The sequence below is a fragment of the Lytechinus variegatus genome, chromosome 4 (genome assembly GCF_018143015.1).
Source record: "Lytechinus variegatus isolate NC3 chromosome 4, Lvar_3.0, whole genome shotgun sequence".
NCBI classification, from domain to species: domain Eukaryota; kingdom Metazoa; phylum Echinodermata; class Echinoidea; order Temnopleuroida; family Toxopneustidae; genus Lytechinus; species Lytechinus variegatus.
The window spans coordinates 12152718-12174338 of NC_054743.1; the positions used below are offsets into that span (position 1 = coordinate 12152718).

General features: G+C 37.2%; 1 protein-coding gene across 1 annotated transcript; it reads right to left on the bottom strand.

Annotated features, from left to right (window-relative positions):
* Positions 1–1698: 1698 nt before the first annotated feature.
* On the bottom strand, positions 1699–2818 carry LOC121412485. The gene has a single exon (XM_041605299.1). The coding sequence runs from the start codon at positions 2539–2541 to the stop codon at positions 1699–1701; it is 843 nt and encodes a 280-aa protein (XP_041461233.1). The 5' UTR covers positions 2542–2818.
* Between the last annotated feature and the right edge of the window lie 18803 nt (positions 2819–21621).

A 21621-nucleotide genomic window follows, 5' to 3' on the forward strand; every position in this document is an offset into this window, starting at 1 on the left:
TTTTCTCTAAAGTGAACATTTTCCATGGAATTGCCCATATCTATAAACACTGCTATGGCCTGCATACTGGCAATAAACCAACAGTCGGCTCCACTATTATGAATGCCCCTGCCGATGGTATGAGGGTGACGAAAACGACCCTGTCCTTCCCAGTTCCTTCGGTTGTTGGTGTTTTGGTGCCTTTGGAAAATTTTTCCCCTAAGGGCATTTGTGTTTTTAGAGGACTGATATATTCACCCGTGATATTTGAATTATTTTTCCTGTTACGTTTTGCCCATGTTTTTGTTAGAATGTCGCTACAATTAGTCTTTCTCTTATCTGGACTGCCCTTCATCTTGAAATTATGAAATTCCCGATGAAGGGGCACAACATCTTGTTTGTACAAACTTGTAATCTCATCAAGTCTTTTCACCCTCTTTCCATTGAGGAGAATCTTTTTAGTTTCTTGCATATTATTTTCGATTGTGCCCTGCGTTCGATTGTCTTTGTAGATATTTTGGGCATCTTTTGTCTGATTCAATACTTTCAAATGGAATGATTTGTAGTGGTAATAGAACAGAAGGGAATCACTCGTATCTCCATGGTGGGATAAATCGCCTAGCATGAGGCTTGACCACAAACATACTTTGATCAGTAACTGACGTTTCATGCTTGTACTTTAAACAGTAATTGATGTTTCATGCTTTTGAAAAAGGTGCAGCTATAATACTGATTTCGGAAGGTGTGTAAGAGCAAATGACTGACATTACTGCCATTAAGTTCTATCAAGTTGTCCCTGTTGTATGCCATATAATGACCACGTGCCATCGAGCCACTGGTATGAACTATCACACTTCTTAACTTATATTGTGCACTCTGTTGGTGGACATGAATGGTGCAGTATTTCTCCTATATCTAAGAAGTCTTCTACATCAACTAAATCCAAAGGTCTGTCGGTATGTGCATCGGCGCTGTAATGATTCGCATGAATAACAGGCACTTCGGGAAGTGAAGCAAATGCAACGGTCTGTACACGTGAGCCTTTGCATTTTGCACATATTTCCAAATGTCTGTAGTCAGAATATGCACGAATTGTGCAAGTTAGCAAATTGCGGTGATAATTGTGATGTCTTTGCTGATCAACGGTCGCCCACAATACATCATTTGTCGGTGCCTCCACTGTTGACACATGGAAACATGTTTGGCATGTTTTGGTCTTCTTGAGATTACAGTGTGGGGAATATTTATCAAAGTCAGTTAGGAATGGGACCAGGACGATAAGGATCAATTCAGAGGCATTTGGGTTGGGATAAAATTTGATAACACATAGCCGTGGCTAAATATTCTTCCAATAACTTGCCAGGTATCACTGAGAAGATTGTTCGATAGAGAAATTCTTGGTGACAACCGCCTAATACCAGTAAAATAAGATCTGTATACTGACTCCCAGAAAAGGGTAAACATTTCTGACATTAAGCCATCAAAGTCTTCTCCATTAAAAACTACATGTAATGAAAAACAAGGCAATGTCTTGTTTTCCCTGTATAGCCGCAATACTGATGTCTCTTTATTTGACCGGCTAACTATGAATTTCCTGAACTGTTCTGAAGTTTTAGTATTAAGGGATTGTCAGCTTGGCGAAGCTGTAGCTCCGTAATGAGATAAAACTGAAATTAAATTTGATTGGAACGGTTCCTGTAACCTTGGGACTGAATGGTTTTAACGCATCGCCCGATTTAATAGAGTTTCATTCCTCTCGGACAATGTGTTTAAAAAGCTGGACATGTATTCACGGGTAGTCGGTTCATTACCCATAAATAAATAATACAGAGTAGAGTAGGTAATTTGGGTGGGGATTAAATTCGATAACACGTAGCCGTGGCTAAGTATTCTTCCAATAACTTGCCAGGTATCACTGAGAAGATCGTTTGATGGGGAAATTCTTGGTGACAACCGCCAATTACTATATTCAACGTCAAAATGATCTATTACATTATCAGGAGTGGGGTGAAACAAATGAAATAGGTGAAAAATACTGTAATTGGATGGACATGGGTTCCAAATTGAATCGTGGCTTCTTAGCGTGCCGGTTCGAATATTATGTGAGGCGTAAAAGGGTTGTAAATGTAAGTGATAACGCGCAATTTGACTTATTATTGTATTGATTGACCGCGGGATTGGTAAGGCCGTAGCTCCGTAATGTGAGAGAATTGCAACTAAATTTGATTGGAACGGTTCCTGAAACCTGGGGACTGAAGGGTTTGAACGCATTGCGCGATTCAAAAGAGTTTCATTCCTCTTGGACAATGTGTTTAAAAAGCTAGATTCGTATTCCCTTGTAGCGGGTTCATTACCCATGAATAAATAATACAGAGTTGAGTACGTGATTTGGGTCGGGATGAAATTAGATAACACGTAGCCATGGCTAAATATTCTTCCAATAACTTGCCAGGTATCACTGAGAAGATTGTTCGATAGAGAAATTCTTGGTGACAACTGCCTAATACCAGTAAAATAAGATCTGTATACTGACTCCCAGAAAAGGGTAAACATTTCTGACATTAAGCCATCAAAGTCTTCTCCATTAAAAACTACATGTAATGAAAAACAAGGCAATGTCTTGTTTTCCGTGTATAGTCGCAAGACTGATGTCTCGATGTTTGATCGGCTCACGGTTACATCCCTGAACTATCAAAATCTTCTCTTATCCATATAAGGTTACATGTATTGTTCGATACGAAAATTCTTGGTGACAACCACGGAATACCCATGAAAAGTGAAACGTAACCTATGTTCCTTATTCCAAGAAAAGGGTAATTTTTTCCGACATAATGCCATCAAATTCTTCTCCATTAAAAGCTACATGTAATGAAAAACAAGGCAATGTCTGTTTTTTCCTGTATAGCCGCAATACTGATGTCTCTTTATTTGACTGGCTAACTATGAATTTCCTGAACTGTTCTGAAGTTTTAGTATTAAGGGATTGTCAGCTTGGCGAAGCTGTAGCTCCGTAATGAGATAAAACAGAAATTAAATTTGATTGGAACGGTTCCTGTAACCTTGGGACTGAATGGTTTGAACGCATCGCCCGATTTAATAGAGTTTCATTCCTCTCGGAAAATGTGTTTAAAAAGCTGGACACGTATTCACGGGTAGTCGGTTCATTACCCGTGAATAAATAGAACACACTTGAGTAGGTAATTTGGGTGGGGATTAAATTCGATAACACGTAGCCGTGGCTAAGTATTCTTCCAATAACTTGCCAGGTATCACTGAGAAGATCGTTTGATGGGGAAATTCTTGGTGACAACCGCCAATTACTATATTCAACGTCAAAATGATCTATTACATTATCAGGAGTGGGGTGAAACAAATGAAATAGGTGAAAAATACTGTAATTGGATGGACGTGGGTTCCAAATTGAATCGTGGCTTCTTTGCGTGCCGGTTCGAATATTATGTGAGGCGTAAAAGGGTTGTAAATGTAAGTGATAAAGCGCAATTTGACTTATTATTGTATTGATTGACCGCGGGATTGGTAAGGCCGTAGCTCCGTAATGTGAGAGAATTGCAACTAAATTTGATTGGAACGGTTCCTGAAACCTGGGGACTGAAGGGTTTGAACGCATTGCGCGATTCAAAAGAGTTTCATTCCTCTCCGACAAGGTGTTAAAAAAGCTAGATACGTATTCACGGGTAGTGGGTTCATTACCCGTGAATAAATAAAACACACTTGAGTAGGTAATTTGGGTGGGGATAAAATTCGATAACACGTAGCCGTGGCTAAGTATTCTTCCAATAACTTGCCAGGTATCACTGAGAAGATCGTTTGATGGTGAAATTCTTGGTGACAACTGCCCATTGTACCAATTCCCAGAAAAGGGTAAACATTTCTGACATTAAGCCATCAAAGTCTTCTCCATTAAAAGCTACATGTAATGAAAAACAAGGCAATGTCTTGTTTTCCGTGTATAGTCGCAAGACTGATGTCTCGATGTTTGATCGGCTCACGGTTACATCCCTGAACTATCAAAATCTTCTCTTATCCATATAAGGTTACATGTATTGTTCGATACGAAAATTCTTGGTGACAACCACGGAATACCCATGAAAAGTGAAACGTAACCTATGTTCCTTATTCCAAGAAAAGGGTAATTTTTTCCGACATTATGCCATCAAATTCTTCTCCATTAAAAGCTACATGTAATGAAAAACAAGGCAATGTCTGTTTTTTCCTGTATAGCCGCAATACTGATGTCTCTTTATTTGACCGGCTAACTATGAATTTCCTGAACTGTTCTGAAGTTTTAGTATTAAGGGATTGTCAGCTTGGCGAAGCTGTAGCTCCGTAATGAGATAAAACTGAAATTAACTTTGATTGGAACGGTTCCTGTAACCTTGGGACTGAATGGTTTGAACGCATCGCCCGATTTAATAGAGTTTCATTCCTCTCCGACAAGGTGTTAAAAAAGCTAGATACGTATTCACGGGTAGTGGGTTCATTACCCGTGAATAAATAGAACACACTTGAGTAGGTAATTTGGGTGGGGATTAAATTCGGTAACACGTAGCCATGGCTAAGTATTCTTCCAATAACTTGCCAGGTATCACTGAGAAGATCGTTTGATGGGGAAATTCTTGGTGACAACCGCCAATTACTATATTCAACGTCAAAATGATCTATTACATTATCAGGAGTGGGGTGAAACAAATGAAATAGGTGAAAAATACTGTAATTGGATGGACGTGGGTTCCAAATTGAATCGTGGCTTCTTTGCGTGCCGGTTCGAATATTATGTGAGGCGTAAAAGGGTTGTAAATGTAAGTGATAACGCGCAATTTGACTTATTATTGTATTGATTGACCGCGGGATTGGTAAGGCCGTAGCTCCGTAATGTGAGAGAATTGCAACTAAATTTGATTGGAACGGTTCCTGAAACCTGGGGACTGAAGGGTTTGAACGCATTGCGCGATTCAAAAGAGTTTCATTCCTCTCCGACAAGGTGTTAAAAAAGCTAGATACGTATTCACGGGTAGTGGGTTCATTACCCGTGAATAAATAAAACACACTTGAGTAGGTAATTTGGGTGGGGATAAAATTCGATAACACGTAGCCGTGGCTAAGTATTCTTCCAATAACTTGCCAGGTATCACTGAGAAGATCGTTTGATGGGGAAATTCTTGGTGAAAAATGCCCATTGTACCAATTCCCAGAAAAGTGTAAACACTTCCAACATTAAGCCATCAAAGTCTTCTCCATTAAAAGCTACATGTTATGAAAAACAAGGCAATGTCTTGTTTTCCGTGTATAGTCGCAAGACTGATGTCTCGATATTTGATTGGCTCACGGTTACATCCCTGAACCATCAAAATCTTCTCTTTTATCCATTTAAGGTTACACGTAAGATCGTTCGATACGAAAATTCTTGGTGACAACCACGGAATACCAATGAAAAGTGAAACGTGACCTATATACTGATTCCCAGAAAAGAGTAATTTTTTGTGACATAATGCCATCAAATTCTTCTCCGTCATCCATTAAAGGCAACACGCAAAGAAAAGCGAGGCAATGTCTGGTTTTTTCCTGTATAGCCACAATACCAATGTCTATTTTTGACTGGCTAACTATGACTTTCCTGAACTGTTCTGAAGTTATAGTATTAAGGGATCGTCAGCTTGGCGAAGTTGTAGCTCCGTTGTGAGAGAGAACTGAAATTTAATTCGATTGGAATGTTTCCTGAAACCTGGGGACTGAATGGTTTGAACGCATCGCTCAATTTGATAGTCTCATTCCTCTCCGACAATGTGTTCAAGAAGCTAGATATGTATTCATGGATAGTGAAAAACAAGGCAATGTCTGGTTTTCCTTGTATAGCCGCAAGACTGATGTCTCAATGTCGTACCTTATTAACTTTTACTTGGTCAAGGTGGTTCTTCCAAAGTTGGTAGAACATTGACTGAAGGTTCCCACCTATCTGTCATGTCTTCCAAATACAACTGGTAGATATCGTACTTGGTTAAAAATTCTGTAAGGAAGGCGGACCTTGTCTCTATGCTATCACCCCTTTTTGTCACATATTCCTCCAACCAATTTATACATATGATGGAAGCAGCTGATTTAGTTCATTGCTTGGACAAGGAGATGCTCAGACATTACTTAATTTAGAGACAAAAGACTTCATTTTGAAGAATGTACATCTACTCATCCCTAAAACAAATGGAAAAAACAGCTGCACAGACCATGGGCCCATTAGGTACACCATTTTTTCTTACAAAGTCTTGATGAGCGAAACTGTGTGTGGAACCATTGCTTCCTTTCTTGTGATGTTTTACTCCAAAACATCCTACGCTCAGCTTTGACTTCAGCACTGGATACCTTTTTCATGCATGACGTGGAGCATTTGCTCTTGAAGTGCATTTTTAATTTTTTATTTCTGACCTCCTAATTTCGTGGAAATAAAGTCTCTTGTTTTTCTTCCTTTGCTCAAATTGTCATTAGCTAGGCGAGCTTTGACGTTGCAATATGGCATAGCAATCTCATCTTGCTGGATATCATCATCGCTAGAAGTTATGGTTAGACCATGAGAATCACTGCTGCAGTCTGGGCCGTTTTCAGATTCGCTGAGGATAAGTGGTGATAGCTAAGCCAGATTCGAAGGTGCAGAATTTGTCGAAGAAAATGATTTTAGTCAGAGAAAACCTCCGACTAAATTTTTCACAAAATGCTCCCTGGGTCTTGCAAAAGCTTGTTTCACCTTTCATAAAGTGTCTTGCACATATATGAATGGCTGACAAACCAAAATCTAACAGAGTTGGCACTCCTGTCAAAATTCTAAAACAGCGAAAGGTATGAATTGAATTGAAAAGGTTTTATTCAAAATCATTGCACGTTGCAGCCAAAAGGCTGAATTGTGTACAATTTACAGGTATATACATGTATAAATAGGTGATTTAAAAACATCAAAACTTGAAATGATTAAGAGAATATAATGCAACTTAACAAAAGAACAGATAGAAGACTGAAAGGTGGTGGTGGTGGAAGAATGCTTATTGACAAACATCGCCACTCGAATTCAAACAATAAAAACATAGATTTAAGCAAGTAACAAAAGAACTAAAGACAGGAGGGTGTCTGGGGACGAGCGAGCAGTCAAGTTCAATGCGCAGCTCCAGCCAGGGAATGTCAACCCCTCAACAACACAATTCAACCTGGGCAATGGAATTGGTTATTCAAATCCATCGCTCAGGCGGAACTTAGGGTCAGCTAACCCCACTGGAGCTATGCATTAATAGGGCCGACAAACAATCTCTTACAAAAAAAAAAAAAAAAAAACATTCACATTCACATTCATAGCACACTCCTCATTCATCCAACAACCATAAGCACGTTAAATCAAACAACTGCACCCACCAACCTAGCAGTCACACCTTGCACTCATTAAGCATACAGATTATAAAAAAAAGAAGAAGAACCAAGGGGGGGGGGTGGGTGGTCGCCCGTCCCAAGAAACCGTCCTGCTCAATCCTGAGAACGATTACTTAAAATTTGAAGAATGACGCAGTTTGTAAAATAACACATCTTCCACCACATGAGAAATCTTAATAAAAATGAGTAAAATATTGGCATAAAAAACATTGTTTCCCTTTAGTTGTTACAATGTGAAATACATGCATTAAAATCATGACTAATAAAAACCTGTAAACCTATTCAATTGTGTTTGAGTTTAAAAAGTTCTAAAAATTGTAAAATTTTCATCTGAAGCTTGTGAGCTAATAATAAAAAATTAGTATTAGGCGCGATATATTAGCAAAACACAACTTGCACAGTAGATGTTTGTAGACCTATGTATATCAACCGGGTAACTATATCAAGGAACACAAACTTATTTCAGGTTAGCATTTAATAAATTTATAAAGTAAGGTAATGGGCTGTTTTGGAAACGTTTGGTTTTACAATGAAACTGACGATATTTAAGTCTTTTCCTCAATGAGTAATCAACATCGTTGTTCATAGGTAGCCAATGGTTACAAAGTGGGCTGTTGGCAAGGGATACAGCAAAGTTCATACACAATTGTTTTCGTCTTTCAGATAAAGATTGTAAAGAACACACTTCTAAAGCATCGGTATAATTAGTGTATTTTTCACCGAGCATAATTTTGCATGCTCTTGACTGAATACGTTCTAAACAGGAAACTTGGTTTTGTGTTAGGTTTCCGTTAAAAACTGGTACTCCGTAATCCAAAATTGGCCTAATGTAACCCTTATATACTGTTATTAAATCGCAAAGTGGTAATTTATACGTTTTGAGACAACGAAGCATATAGAGCTTTTTATTACTACGACATAAAAGGTCTGATATATGACTTTCCCATTTCAAGTCAGACTGAACAATTATACCTAGTATTTTAGCTTTATGCACTGTTCTCAAGCATTCATTTCCAATAAAAATACGATTTTGATCAACAATATTTCTAGAGAAAACTATATGCATGCACTGACATTTAGATGGATTAAGTGTCATATTATTGCTAACGGACCACTGGTCGAATTCAGAGAGCACGTTTGGTAATTTGGATGGTTGAAATTGTTTGCGACTTTCAACTAGTGTGAGGTCATCAACATATTTAAAATATGGAACTTGAGATTTTATACATGCATCGTTTATCATTATTAGAAAGAGAATAGGCCCAAGTTTTGTACCTTGAGCTACACCTGCATGTGATGCCGACCAATTTGAAAACTGACCAAGGTATTTGACTCGTTGTTGTCGATTTTCGAGGAAGTCCAAAATCCAAGAAATAAGACATGGTCTAACTTCGAGGTTAAGTAATTTTTTTGCAAGGATATTGTGATCAATTCTGTCGAAAGCTTTTGAGAAGTCTGTAAATATGAGAGTTGATATAGATTGGGATTTTTCAGCATTTTCATACAATTGGTGAAGCAATCGAACTAGGTAATGATTTGTTGATAGGCCTTTTCGGTTTCCAAATTGGTTAACATCAATGTGATCGGATATATCTTCTATTAACCATTTACATATGAACGATTCTGCTATTTTTGCAAAATAGCTAGTTAATGCTATTGGTCTTAAGTTCTGCACTGTTACTGGTAACATTTAGGAATGGGTATAATCTCGGAGCGTTTCCACTGACATGGTACAACAGACTGGTAAAAGGAATTGTTCAAGATATCAGTTAGTGGCGAACACAATTCCAAAGCAAACTCACGAATGATTCTGACTGGTAAGTCTTCACTAATACCAGATTTTTGTTGGTTCAAAGTTTTCAATTGTTTATATACTTCGTAAGGTTGTACAATAGGGCAGGTTTTCTGGGATGGTAAGTAAACAGGTAATTCATTTCTATTTAAACTTTGTAGATCACTTGCCACGTTCAAGAAATGCTGATTAATATAATTAGCAACGTTTTTATCATGATTAGAATCATTTGGGTCTATATTCGGAATATGGATTGGGCTATGTTTTTTGTGAGTATTTGTTAGAATCCGAATCTGTTTGTACCATGCTGCTGGATTACTAGTTTTTAAATTTCTAACTCTGGTATTATAATATGCAACTTTCCTTAGTCTGATTAAGCGTATGACTTTGTTTCTTAAGTAACGCCACAGACTTTGGGAGTTGTTACTGAAAGCTTGCTGTCTTTGATGTATAACATCTTTGACTTCCGCATTGATCCAAGGTTTATCTCTACAATGCATTCGAATCTCTTTTGTCGGAATGTGAATATCTAAGTGAGTCATCATAGTATCCAATAACATTTGACACTTCAAAGATGGATCATCTTCTCTATACATTTCTTCCCAAGTAAACTTAGTTAACCAAGTACCAAAAGCTCTTTTGCCACTGTCAGGAATCGGGCGAACAATTCTTTTCTTAACTCGATTAATACGATGAGACTTTTCTTTGGGTATCCAAAGGATACAATTATGATCGCTCATGCCAACAGGGGCTAATATTTTGGTTTCTTGGTACAATTGGTCTATAGTAGTTACAATCATATCAAGAATATTGCCCTCTCGGGTTGGTTGAGTAACAATTTGTTTAAATTTGTCATTTTCAAGTAAGAAATTAATATCTAAATCATTGAAATCAATAAATTTGTGGAGTTGCTGTAATAAACACTTTCTGGACTGCTAAAAGTAATGACTTCCATGTGTGGTAATGAGTGCAGGATTTGTTTGTATATATACCAAAACTGCCTTCCTTCTGCGTGACGTAATTGACTTTAAAAAGTCGTGTTGCCACAGCTACAGGTGTACTACTTTATTTGGATGTCGGATCACTATATAGTAAATGTTGTTTCTTATTTGTGAGCTTTTTGTTTTCTGTTAGAAGAGATCCCGTAGCATCGAGAAAAACCACATCGGTAGTACTTATGTTATGAAAAATGGTCAAAGACCAATGTGTCCATAACATGACAAATGGTTACAATGAATGTAGGACACCCTCTTCACTTCATTTGGAAGAAAGATTGTTTTGAATTTCTGCCAATTTTCGTAATCCTGCAAATTCACAACTTCCTGGTCTCTTCGTGTCTTGATATTCAGATTAAATTTTCTGTTACTCTTTTTATCACGACTAGGGTGCTTTGTCTCGCACATCACTTTGGAATTTGTCATGAGTGAGATCCCTCAGGTTGTCAAGATATTGACGTGAAGGCTTGTAGTGTAACTCGTGCCCCATACTGACCCTATCCCTGTTTCAAAAATATTTGGCCCTCATTTCACGCTTGGTATGATGTGGATCCTCAACAAAACTAACCTAGGCTAATGTAACACTAAAGGTTTTATGATGGTTGATAATATATATTTGTATTTGCGGTAGCGTTCGATGGCGTATGTAGGCCAGTGTTACAATCGAAGAAAGATGACAAGAAGACGATGCTCATTCAGTTCCAATAATTGTAATATATTTATTTACCCTTTCTTGATGGTAGAAAGGATGTAATGATGAAGTACAAAAGGAATATCGATGGAAGTATACAAATGAAGAAATATCAATAACAGTATGAACGCTGTAGGACTCCTTTGTTTACGGCCATGGGATGGGCCAGGAGAACAAACTGATTTTATGCGGGGTGGAATGGTACTTCAATAACCCCAAATTCTATCTCTGTATATTTTGTACTCTGTATTTATCCTCTGGACTTGATATGGCCATGTGTTTTGAGTTGGGCCCATTTTCTTTGTAGGAGAACCCTTGGCTTCTGCCAAAGAGACCACAGGAGGGTGTATATACGTGGCGATTGCAGCGTTGTCCACCTTAAATGGTCGGACCTTTGTCATTACCTAATAGGAAAAATTGACATTTTAGGAAAGCACACGTCAGAGAAAGTGATTTGCCTGGAGGTTCTGGGTCACTCTTATACCTGCATAGTGTGCATGGGTTCTATTGGAGCGGCAACATTCTCATAATATGGAGCTCAGGAAGCTTTTCCTTTTCTCCCTTTGTTTTTGAAGAGCTGTAACCTCGGTCCGGTTTCCTAGAGCATCTTCAATACTTGCTTCAGCTTCCAACTTTTCCTTCATGTCTTTTCTTTTTGGTGGAGGATTTGTTCTCACCGGCATCACTGAATCCGGACACCATCATTGAGAACTTTCAGCTCTTCTTCCATTCGTTGGACCGAAGATATCAAGCCACGATGCCAGTGGACTGAGGGACTTCGCAGATTTTCTTCAGAAAGTTGTGACAGCCAATGGATTTGTCTTTGGGAGCTGCTTTCTCTTTGGTAAAATTATTCTGCTTGTTTAAAATCTGACAGACTATTACTAAATCATTACAGAGGATTTTTTTCCACCGACTCTTTTACTTTGGCTCTTCCTGGATTATCGTAGATGCCTACGATTAACTTCCCTTTCAAAGTCACTTGGTTACTTTCTTTTTCAACAATCAAGATACCATCATTGAGAAATTTCAGCTCTTCGACATGTACCATTCGTTGGAGATATGGATTCATGTCTTCGATGGTGGTTGTAGTACCAATAAATGTTTGTTATGCATTCACGGTAAAAAGGTCAAATATTTCTTTGCGATAATAGTACAAAGTTCTACATTCCTTCTTGGTCACACTGCCAACATGCATGTTTTTTTGAATTTCCTCCAACTGCTTTTGTTACTTGTGCTCTTCCTGGTATGTCGTAGATGCCTACGATTAACCTCCCTTTCAAAGTCGTTTCTTCTTTGTCAACAATCAGGATACCATCATTGAGAACTTTCAGCTCTTCTACCATTCGTTGGAGATGTGGATTCATGTCTTTAGGAGCTGCTTTCCCTTTGGTAAAATTATTTTGCTTGTTTAAAAAATGGCAGACTGTTACTAAACCATTACAGAAGAATTTTTATTTCCACCGACTCCGTTTGTTACTTTTGCTCTTCCTGGAGTATCATAGATGCCTACCATTAACTTCCCTTTCAAAGTCATTTGGTTACTTTCTTCTTTGTCATCAATCAAGATACCATCATTGAGAATTTTCAGCTCTTCTACATGTACCATTCGCAGGTGCCTGTTACAAAAATAAGCTTTTAGACATAGCATCTACAACCACTGAGAAAGTTCATCATCATACTATCATCATTACTATAATTAACATTATTATTATGATCACTCACAATACATTCTTACATACAATTAAGTTGCATAAAACTATCATACATTTTTACATTCAACTAATTCGCATATTACCACCAATGTTAAACACAATAATAAAACAAATTTTGTACAATGTGAAACGTCATAATTTGATTTAAGTTGTAAATTTTAATACCAAGAAAAATAGACAAAGGATATGAGTTGTGGAAATGCACTATAACTTTGTGATTATAATGTTAACATTATCATTACAAGCGTTTTCGTAGATACCATGTCACTTTTTACTTATATCAATCTCATAAGCAAATGGCTATTTTTAGACTGTTATAATTTTTCATATTTTCTATGAAATATGATATTATGACCGTAAACAATTGTAGTTTATTGATTACATTATATGGATTCATGTCTTCGATGGTTGTAGTGCCAACAAATGTTTGTAATGCATTCACAGTAAAAAGGTCAACCAAGTGGTAATCTCGTACCGCCTTTGAGTTTTTCCCAAACCAGCTTCCTTCTCTGACCATTATCAAGGTTTATCTGTTGTTTGTTCTCCTTGATTACATGTGGGAAAATGTGTTGACCTTTCACAATTATTTCTTCACGATAATAGTACAAAGTTCTTCTTTTACATTCCTTCTTGGTCACACTGCCAACACGCATGTTTTCTGATAAGGAACCCAATACGCTCATGCATCGCTTTGTAGGAGAACCCTTGGCTTCTGCCAAAGAGACCACAGGAGGGTGTATATACGTGGCGATTGCAGCGTTGTCCACCTTAAATGGTCGGACCTTTGTCATTACCTAATAGGAAAAATTGACATTTTAGGAAAGCACACGTCAGAGAAAGTGATTTGCCTGGAGGTTCTGGGTTACTCTTATACCTGAATGGTGTGCATGGGTTCTATTGGAGCGGCAACATTCTCATAATATGGAGCTCAGGAAGATTTCCTTTTCTCCGTTTGTTTTTGAAGAGCTGTAACCTCGGTCCGGTTTCCTAGAGCACCTTCAATACTTGCTTCAGCTTTCAACACTTCCTTCATGTCTTTTTCTTTTTGGTGGAGGATTTGTTCTCACCGGCATCAGTGAATCCGGACACCATCATTGAGAACTTTCAGCTCTTCTACCATTCGTTGGAGATATGGATTTATGTCTTTGGGAGCTGCTTTCTCTTTGGTAAAATTATTCTCCTTGTTTAAAATCTGACAGACTATTACTAAATCATTAGAGAGGAATTTTTATTTCCACAGACTCCTTTTGTCACGTTAGCTCTTCCTGGAGTATCGTAGATGCCTACCATTAACTTCCCTTTCAAAGTCATTTGGTTATTTTCTTCTTTGTCATCAATCAAGATACCATCATTGAGAATTTTCAGCTCTTCTACATGTACCATTAGCAGGTGCCTGTTACAAAAATAAGCTTTTAGACATAGCATCTACAACCACTGAGAAAGTTCATCATCATGCTATCATTATTACTACAATTAACATTATTATGATCACTCACAATACATTCTTACATACAATTAAGTTGCATAAAACTATCATACATTTTTACATTCAACTAATTCGCATATTACCACCAATGTTAAACACATTAATAAAACAAATTTTGTACAATGTGAAACCTCATAATTTGATTTAAGTTGTAAATTTTAATACCAAGAAAAATAAAGGATATGAGTTGTGGAAATGCACTATAACTTTGTGATTATAATGTTAACAATATCATTACGAGTTAAACGTTTTCGTAGATACCATGTCACTTTTTACTTATATCAATCTCATAAGCAAATGGCTATTTTTAGACTGTTATAATTTTTCATATTTTCTATGAAATATGATATTATGACCGTAAACAATTGTAGTTTATTGATTACATTATATGGATTCATGTCTTCGATGGTTGTAGTGCCAACAAATGTTTGTAATGCATTCACAGTAAAAAGGTCAACCAAGTGGTAATCTCGTACCGCCTTTGAGTTTTTCCCAAACCAGCTTCCTTCTCTGACCATTATCAAGGTTTATCTGTTGTTTGTTCTCCTTGATTACATGTGGGAAAATGTGTTGACCTTTCACAATTATTTCTTCACGATAATAGTACAAAGTTCTTCTACATTCCTTCTTGGTCACACTGCCAACACGCATGTTTTCTGATAAGGAACCCAATACGCTCATGCATCGCTTTGTAGGAGAACCCTTGGCTTCTGCCAAAGAGACCATAGGAGGGTGTGTATACGTGGCGATGGCAGCGTTGTCCACCTTAAATGGTCGGACCTTTGTTATTACCTAATAGGAAAAATTGACATTTTAGGAAAGCACACGTCAGAGAAAGTGATTTGCCTGGAGGTTCTGGGTTACTCTTGTACCTGAATAGTGTGCATGGGTTCTATTGGAGCGGCAACATTCTCATAAATATGGAGCTCAGGAAGATTTCCTTTTCTCCGTTTGTTTTTGAAGAGCTGTAACCTTGGTCCGGTTTCTTACAGCATCTTCAATACTTGCTTCAGCTTTCAACACTTCCTTCATGTCTTTTCTTTTTGGTGGAGGATTTGTTCTCACCGGCATCAGTGAATCCGGACACCATCATTGAGAACTTTCAGCTCTTCTACCATTCGTTGGAGATATGGATTTATGTCTTTGGGAGCTGCTTTCTCTTTGGTAAAATTATTCTGCTTGTGTAAAATCTGACAGACTATTACTAAATCGTTAGAGAGGAATTTTTATTTCCACAGACTCCTTTTGTCACGTTAGCTCTTCCTGGAGTATCGTAGATGCCTACCATTAACTTCCCTTTCAAAGTCATTTGGTTATTTTCTTCTTTGTCATCAATCAAGATACCATCATTGAGAATTTTCAGCTCTTCTACATGTACCATTAGCAGGTGCCTGTTACAAAAATAAGCTTTTAGACATAGCATCTACAACCACTGAGAAAGTTCATCATCATACTATCATCATTACTATAATTAACATTATTATTATGATCACTCACAATACATTCTTACATACAATTAAGTTGCATAAAACTATCATACATTTTTACATTCAATTAATTCGCATATTACCACCAATGTTAAACACAATAATCAAACAAATTTTGTACAATGTGAAACGTCATAATTTGATTTAAGTTGTAAATTTTAATACCAAGAAAAATAAACAAAGGATATGAGTTGTGGAAATGCACTATAACTTTGTGATTATAACGTTAACAATATCATTACGAGTTAAGCGTTTTCGTAGATACCATGTCACTTTTTACTTATATCAATCTCATAAGCAAATGGCTATTTTTAGACTGTTATAATTTTTCATATTTTCTATGAAATATGATATTATGACCGTAAACAATTGTAGTTTATTGATTACATTATATGGATTCATGTCTTCGATGGTTGTAGTGCCAACAAATGTTTGTAATGCATTCACAGTAAAAAGGTCAACCAAGTGGTAATCTCGTACCGCCTTTGAGTTTTTCCCAAACCAGCTTCCTTCTCTGACCATTATCAAGGTTTATCTGTTGTTTGTTCTCCTTGATTACATGTGGGAAAATGTGTTGACCTTTCACAATTATTTCTTCACGATAATAGTACAAAGTTCTTCTACATTCCTTCTTGGTCACACTGCCAACACGCATGTTTTCTGATAAGGAACCCAATACGCTCATGCATCGCTTTGTAGGAGAACCCTTGGCTTCTGCCAAAGAGACCATAGGAGGGTGTGTATACGTGGCGATGGCAGCGTTGTCCACCTTAAATGGTCGGACCTTTGTTATTACCTAATAGGAAAAATTGACATTTTAGGAAAGCACTCGTCAGAGAAAGTGATTTGCCTGGAGGTTCTGGGTTACTCTTGTACCTGAATAGTGTGCATGGGTTCTATTGGAGCGGCAACATTCTCATAAATATGGAGCTCAGGAAGATTTCCTTTTCTCCGTTTGTTTTTGAAGAGCTGTAACCTTGGTCCGGTTTCCTACAGCATCTTCAATACTTGCTTCAGCTTCCAACACTTCCTTCATGTCTTTTCTTTTTGGTGGAGGATTTGTTCTCACCGGCATCACTGAATCCGGACACCATCATTGAGAACTTGCAGCTTTTCCACCATTCGTTGGAGATATGGATTTATATCTTTGGGAGCTGCTTTCTCTTTGGTAAAATTATTCTGCTTGTTTAAAATCTGACAGACTTACTAAATCATTACAGAGGATTTTTTTTTCCACCGACTCTTTTACTTTGGCTCTTCCTGGATTATCGTAGATGCCTACGATTAACTTCCCTTTAAAAGTCATTTGGTTACTTTCTTTTTCAACAATCAAGATACCATCATTGAGAAATTTCAGCTCTTCTACATGTAGTCGTACCAGGACCATTGGAGAGATGTCGCAATAATGTGTGAACAGCCAATTATTCGTTCTCAACAGTAACACCGCTATAAAGGCACTGTCCGGATTTTGTTGTCATTGATCTTTTTGTATGAGTAACTGTTTGATTATTTGAACATATTGTGTTTTTTACAAGAACAATAAAGAGACATTAAGCTTCTACAGCTCCCATGTTTTGAAGGAAGATGTAGGGAAGGTAACCTGCTTTGTTCTTCGGGCTTACACATGCCCCATCCGCGGGGCCAATGGTGACAATGCTCATATAATCAAGTACTGCTGCATGGAATTGGACAAGTTGAGGAGCAGAAGTGCTTACACTTGTCCGGTCTGTGGCACCAACTTGAGGAGGCCTTCGCCCTGCAGTGGGCTGAACATTTCTGATATGATGATGATGATGAAATGTTTGTTATGCATTCACGGTAAAAAGGTCAAATATTTCTTCGCGATAATAGTACAAAGTTCTTCTACATTCCTTCTTGGTCACACTGCCAACATGCATGTTTTTTGGAATTTCCTCCAACTGCTTTTGTTACTTTTGCTCTTCCTGGTATATCGTAGATGCCTACGATTAACCTCCTTTCAAAGTCGTTTCTTCTTTGTCAACAATCAGGATACCGTCATTGAGAACTTTCAGCTCTTCTACCATTCGTTGGAGATATGGATTCATGTCTTTAGGAGCTGCTTTCCCTTTGGTAAAATTATTTTGCTTGTTTAAAATCTGGCAGACTATTACAAAATCATTACAGAGGATTTTTTATTTCCACCGACTCTTTTACTTTGCTCTTCCTGGAGTATCGTAGATGCCTACCATTAACTTCCCTTTCATTTGGTTACTTTCTTCTTTGTCATCAATCAAGATACCATCATTGAGAATTTTCAGCTCTTCTACATGTACCATTAGCAGGTGCCTGTTACAAAAATAAGCTTTTAGACATAGCATCTACAACCACTGAGAAAGTTCATCATCATACTATCATCATTACTATAATTAACATTATTATTATGATCACTCACAATACATTCTTACATACAATTAAGTTGCATAAAACTATCATACATTTTTACATTCAATTAATTCGCATATTACCACCAATGTTAAACACAATAATAAAACAAATTTTGTACAATGTGAAACGTCATAATTTGATTTAAGTTGTAAATTTTAATAGCAAGAAAAATAGACAAAGGATATGAGTTGTGGAAATGCACTATAACTTTGTGATTATTATGTTAACATTATCATTACAAGCGTTTTCGTAGATACCATGTCACTTTTTACTTATATCAATCTCATAAGCAAATGGCTATTTTTAGACTGTTATGATTTTTCATATTTTCTATGAAATATGATATTATGACCGTAAACAATTGTAGTTTGATTACATTATATGGATTCATGTCTTCGATGGTGGCTGTAGTGCCAACTCATGTTCTCTGTGCATTCATGGTAAAAAGGTCAACCAAGAGGTAATCTCGTACCGCCTTTGAGTTATTCCCAAACCGGCTTCCTTCTCTGACCATTATCAAGGTTTATCTGTTATGAGTTCTCCTTGATTATATTTGGGAAAATGTGTTGACCTTTCACAAATATTTCTTCGCCTTATAGTACAAAGTGCTTCTTTTACATACCGTCTTGGTCACACTGCCAACATGCATGTTTTTTGGAATTTCCTCCGACTGCTTTTGTTACTTTTGCTCTTCCTGGTATATCGTAGATGCCTACGATTAACCTCCCTTTCAAAGTCGTTTCTTCTTTGTCAACAATCAGGATACCATCATTGAGAACTTTCAGCTCTTCTACCATTCGTTGGAGATATGGATTAATGTCTTCGATGGTGGTTGTTATGCATTCACGGTAAAAAGGTCAAATTTTTCTTCGCGATAATAGTACAAAATTCTTCTACATTCCTTCTTGGTCACACTGCCAACATGCATGTTTTTTTTTAATTTCCTCCAACTGCTTTTGTTACTTTTGCTCTTCCTGGTATATTGTAGATGCCTACGATTAACCTCCCTTTCAAAGTCGTTTCTTCTTTGTCAACAATCAGGATACCATCATTGAGAACTTTCAGCTCTTCTACCATTCGTTGGAGATATGGATTCATGTCTTCGATGATGGCTGTAGTGCCAACTCATGTTCTCTGTGCATCCATGGTAAAAAGGTCAACCAAGAGGTAATCTCGTACCGCCTTTGAGTTATCCCCAAACCGGCTTCCTTTTCTGACCGTTATCAAGGTTTATCTGTTCTCCTTGATTATATTTGGGAAAATGTGTTGACCTTTCACAAATATTTCTTCGCCATAATAGTACATTTGTGCTTCTTTTACATACCTTCTTGGTCACACTGCCAACACGCATGTTTTTTTTTAATTTCCTCCAACTGCTTTTGTGACTTTTGCTCTTCCTGGTATATCGTAGATGCCTACGATTTAGTTCTCTTTCAAAGTGGTTGCTTCTTTGTCATCAATGAGGATGCCCTCATCGAGAACTTGCAGCTCTTCTACCATTCATTGGAGGTATGGATTCATGTCTTCGGTTTTTGCCGAAGTTCCAACACGTTCTCTGTGCATCCACAGTATAAAGGTCAACCAAGAGGTAATCTCTTACCGCCTTCCAAATTGCCTTCCTTTTCTGACCTTCAAACTTTATCTGTTCTTTATTTAACTTGATAGTGGTTGTAGTGCCAATTCACGTTTGTTATGCATTCAAGGTAAAAAGTTCAACCAACTTAGAGGTTATCTCTCACTGCCTTTGAGTTATTTCAGTTGTGGCTCCCCTCTTTGCATGTGTGGTCTGTATTAAAATGGTTGGTCTAATTCTCAGATGGCCTAAACCACTAGGTCTAAATGCCACTTGGTATTAACCGTCATCTGGTCTAATGTCAAGATGGTCCAATTACCGGTACTAACTTTTTCACACTTTATATTGAATGAACATATGATTCAAGAACAAAGTGAATATTAGACTAAATGACTAAAGGCTACATGTAACTAGAAATGAGACAGAATGATTAATGGGCTTAATGGCAATCTGACCAAATGATTAGGAGATGAGTTTGGATTAGACAGGGATGGAAACCAATGGAAAGTAATCATAGTAGGTGTGACCAAGTGGCAATAGACCAGTTCGTGGTTACTTCATGGTCAAATGACCTTTCATTTCTTTCATTGAGATAGGCAGATTTCAAAGCAAGATATTATGTAAGGATGCCTTACATAGCAGGATGAAGAAATTTAATAGACTAGGTGACTAGAATAGCACACCATTGAACACTCTATGAAGGTATTTGTTGCATTCCTACTTTGAATACATATTAGAGCATGTTGTACAATGTACTTGGCAAACTGTGAGGTACATGTACCAGTCATTCGTGGACGCATTGTTTTTTGTGGATGTAAATGAAAAACACATTTCAAAGGAATATATGAATAATCAAGACATCAAAGATGGTGCTTATCTCATTAAATTGGAAACCACCGTGTCACTTTAGTACAAATGACCTTCTGCTGATCATGCGCAGAGTGGAACTATGAACTTGCTTATTTACTTGTATTGTACTGTATGTAGCTGAGATTGTTATTAAATGTGAAGCCTTTTTTAGAATGTTTTATTATAATAGCCCATGCAAAGCATGCCAGGGAGGTACATGCTAAAAATGGTGCATTCTGACAGACAACCATCTACAGTATGCTTTGAAGACTATCCTTGTACAGTTCAAACTTGCTCTGAAGCACCTCAAGCATCTAAGATGGAGAGTGCACCAGACAAATTTTATGTATTATGATTATTATTAATAAATTGATTTTTAAAATGTTAACGATTATGGTGCTTGTATTTGTTATGTTGTACGGTGAAGAGAAAGAGTGTAAGTTATAGAACAAGAAATACAGTATTCCCAAAAGGGAATGCCAAGTCTATATGACACCTATATGGATCCTTGTTATTTGATTGGTTGTTTGATATCGTTCATTCAGCCCATTTTTCAATGACGTCATCAACCGTGCAATTTTGGATCTATACGATTTTGTCCATTGCACGCGCAAACCGAGACCGCAGCTGCAGGCACCAGCAGTGTGCATGTTGTAATGACGTAACAATCAACAGACTAAACTCTCACTGCACAGGCATGTTTTGCATCGAAATTCATAAATTCTATCTGAAAAAAAAAACAATTTTTAGGTGTCATATAAACCAAATAATGAATGTTTTTTTCATTCATGCAATGAACAGAATACTTCATTCGGTGAAAGATGAAATAATGATCCTTCAACTCCACTGCCTCGTTGAATGGATCATTCATCTTTCACCTCAAAGTATTCTGTCCACTGCACCCCCGAATCATTCATTATTTGTATAATACACACCCAGATTAAATGAATATTATGAAAAAAAATGAAATAGAATCAACTTCCAGGAAAAGAGGCAAATTAATTCTAACAGAAAACCTTGAAAAATAAATATATTTAAAAAGAAATAATACAGTTCTACTCCAGTTAGTGAACCTCACCACAAAATGAAATCCTTCATGCTGAGTGTTGAAAGTAGACAAGACAACAGCTGTACTATGTTTTTTTAAGATATTTATTTTTCAAGGTTTTGTTAGAAACCAACTGTCTTGAATGTAATATTTATCACCTGATGTATACCTAAAA

Excerpts from the sequence above, each read along its gene's own strand:
- LOC121412485 (XM_041605299.1), bottom strand. The coding sequence starts at position 2,541 with ATGTCAGAAATGTTTACCCTTTTCTGGGAGTCAGTATACAGATCTTAT.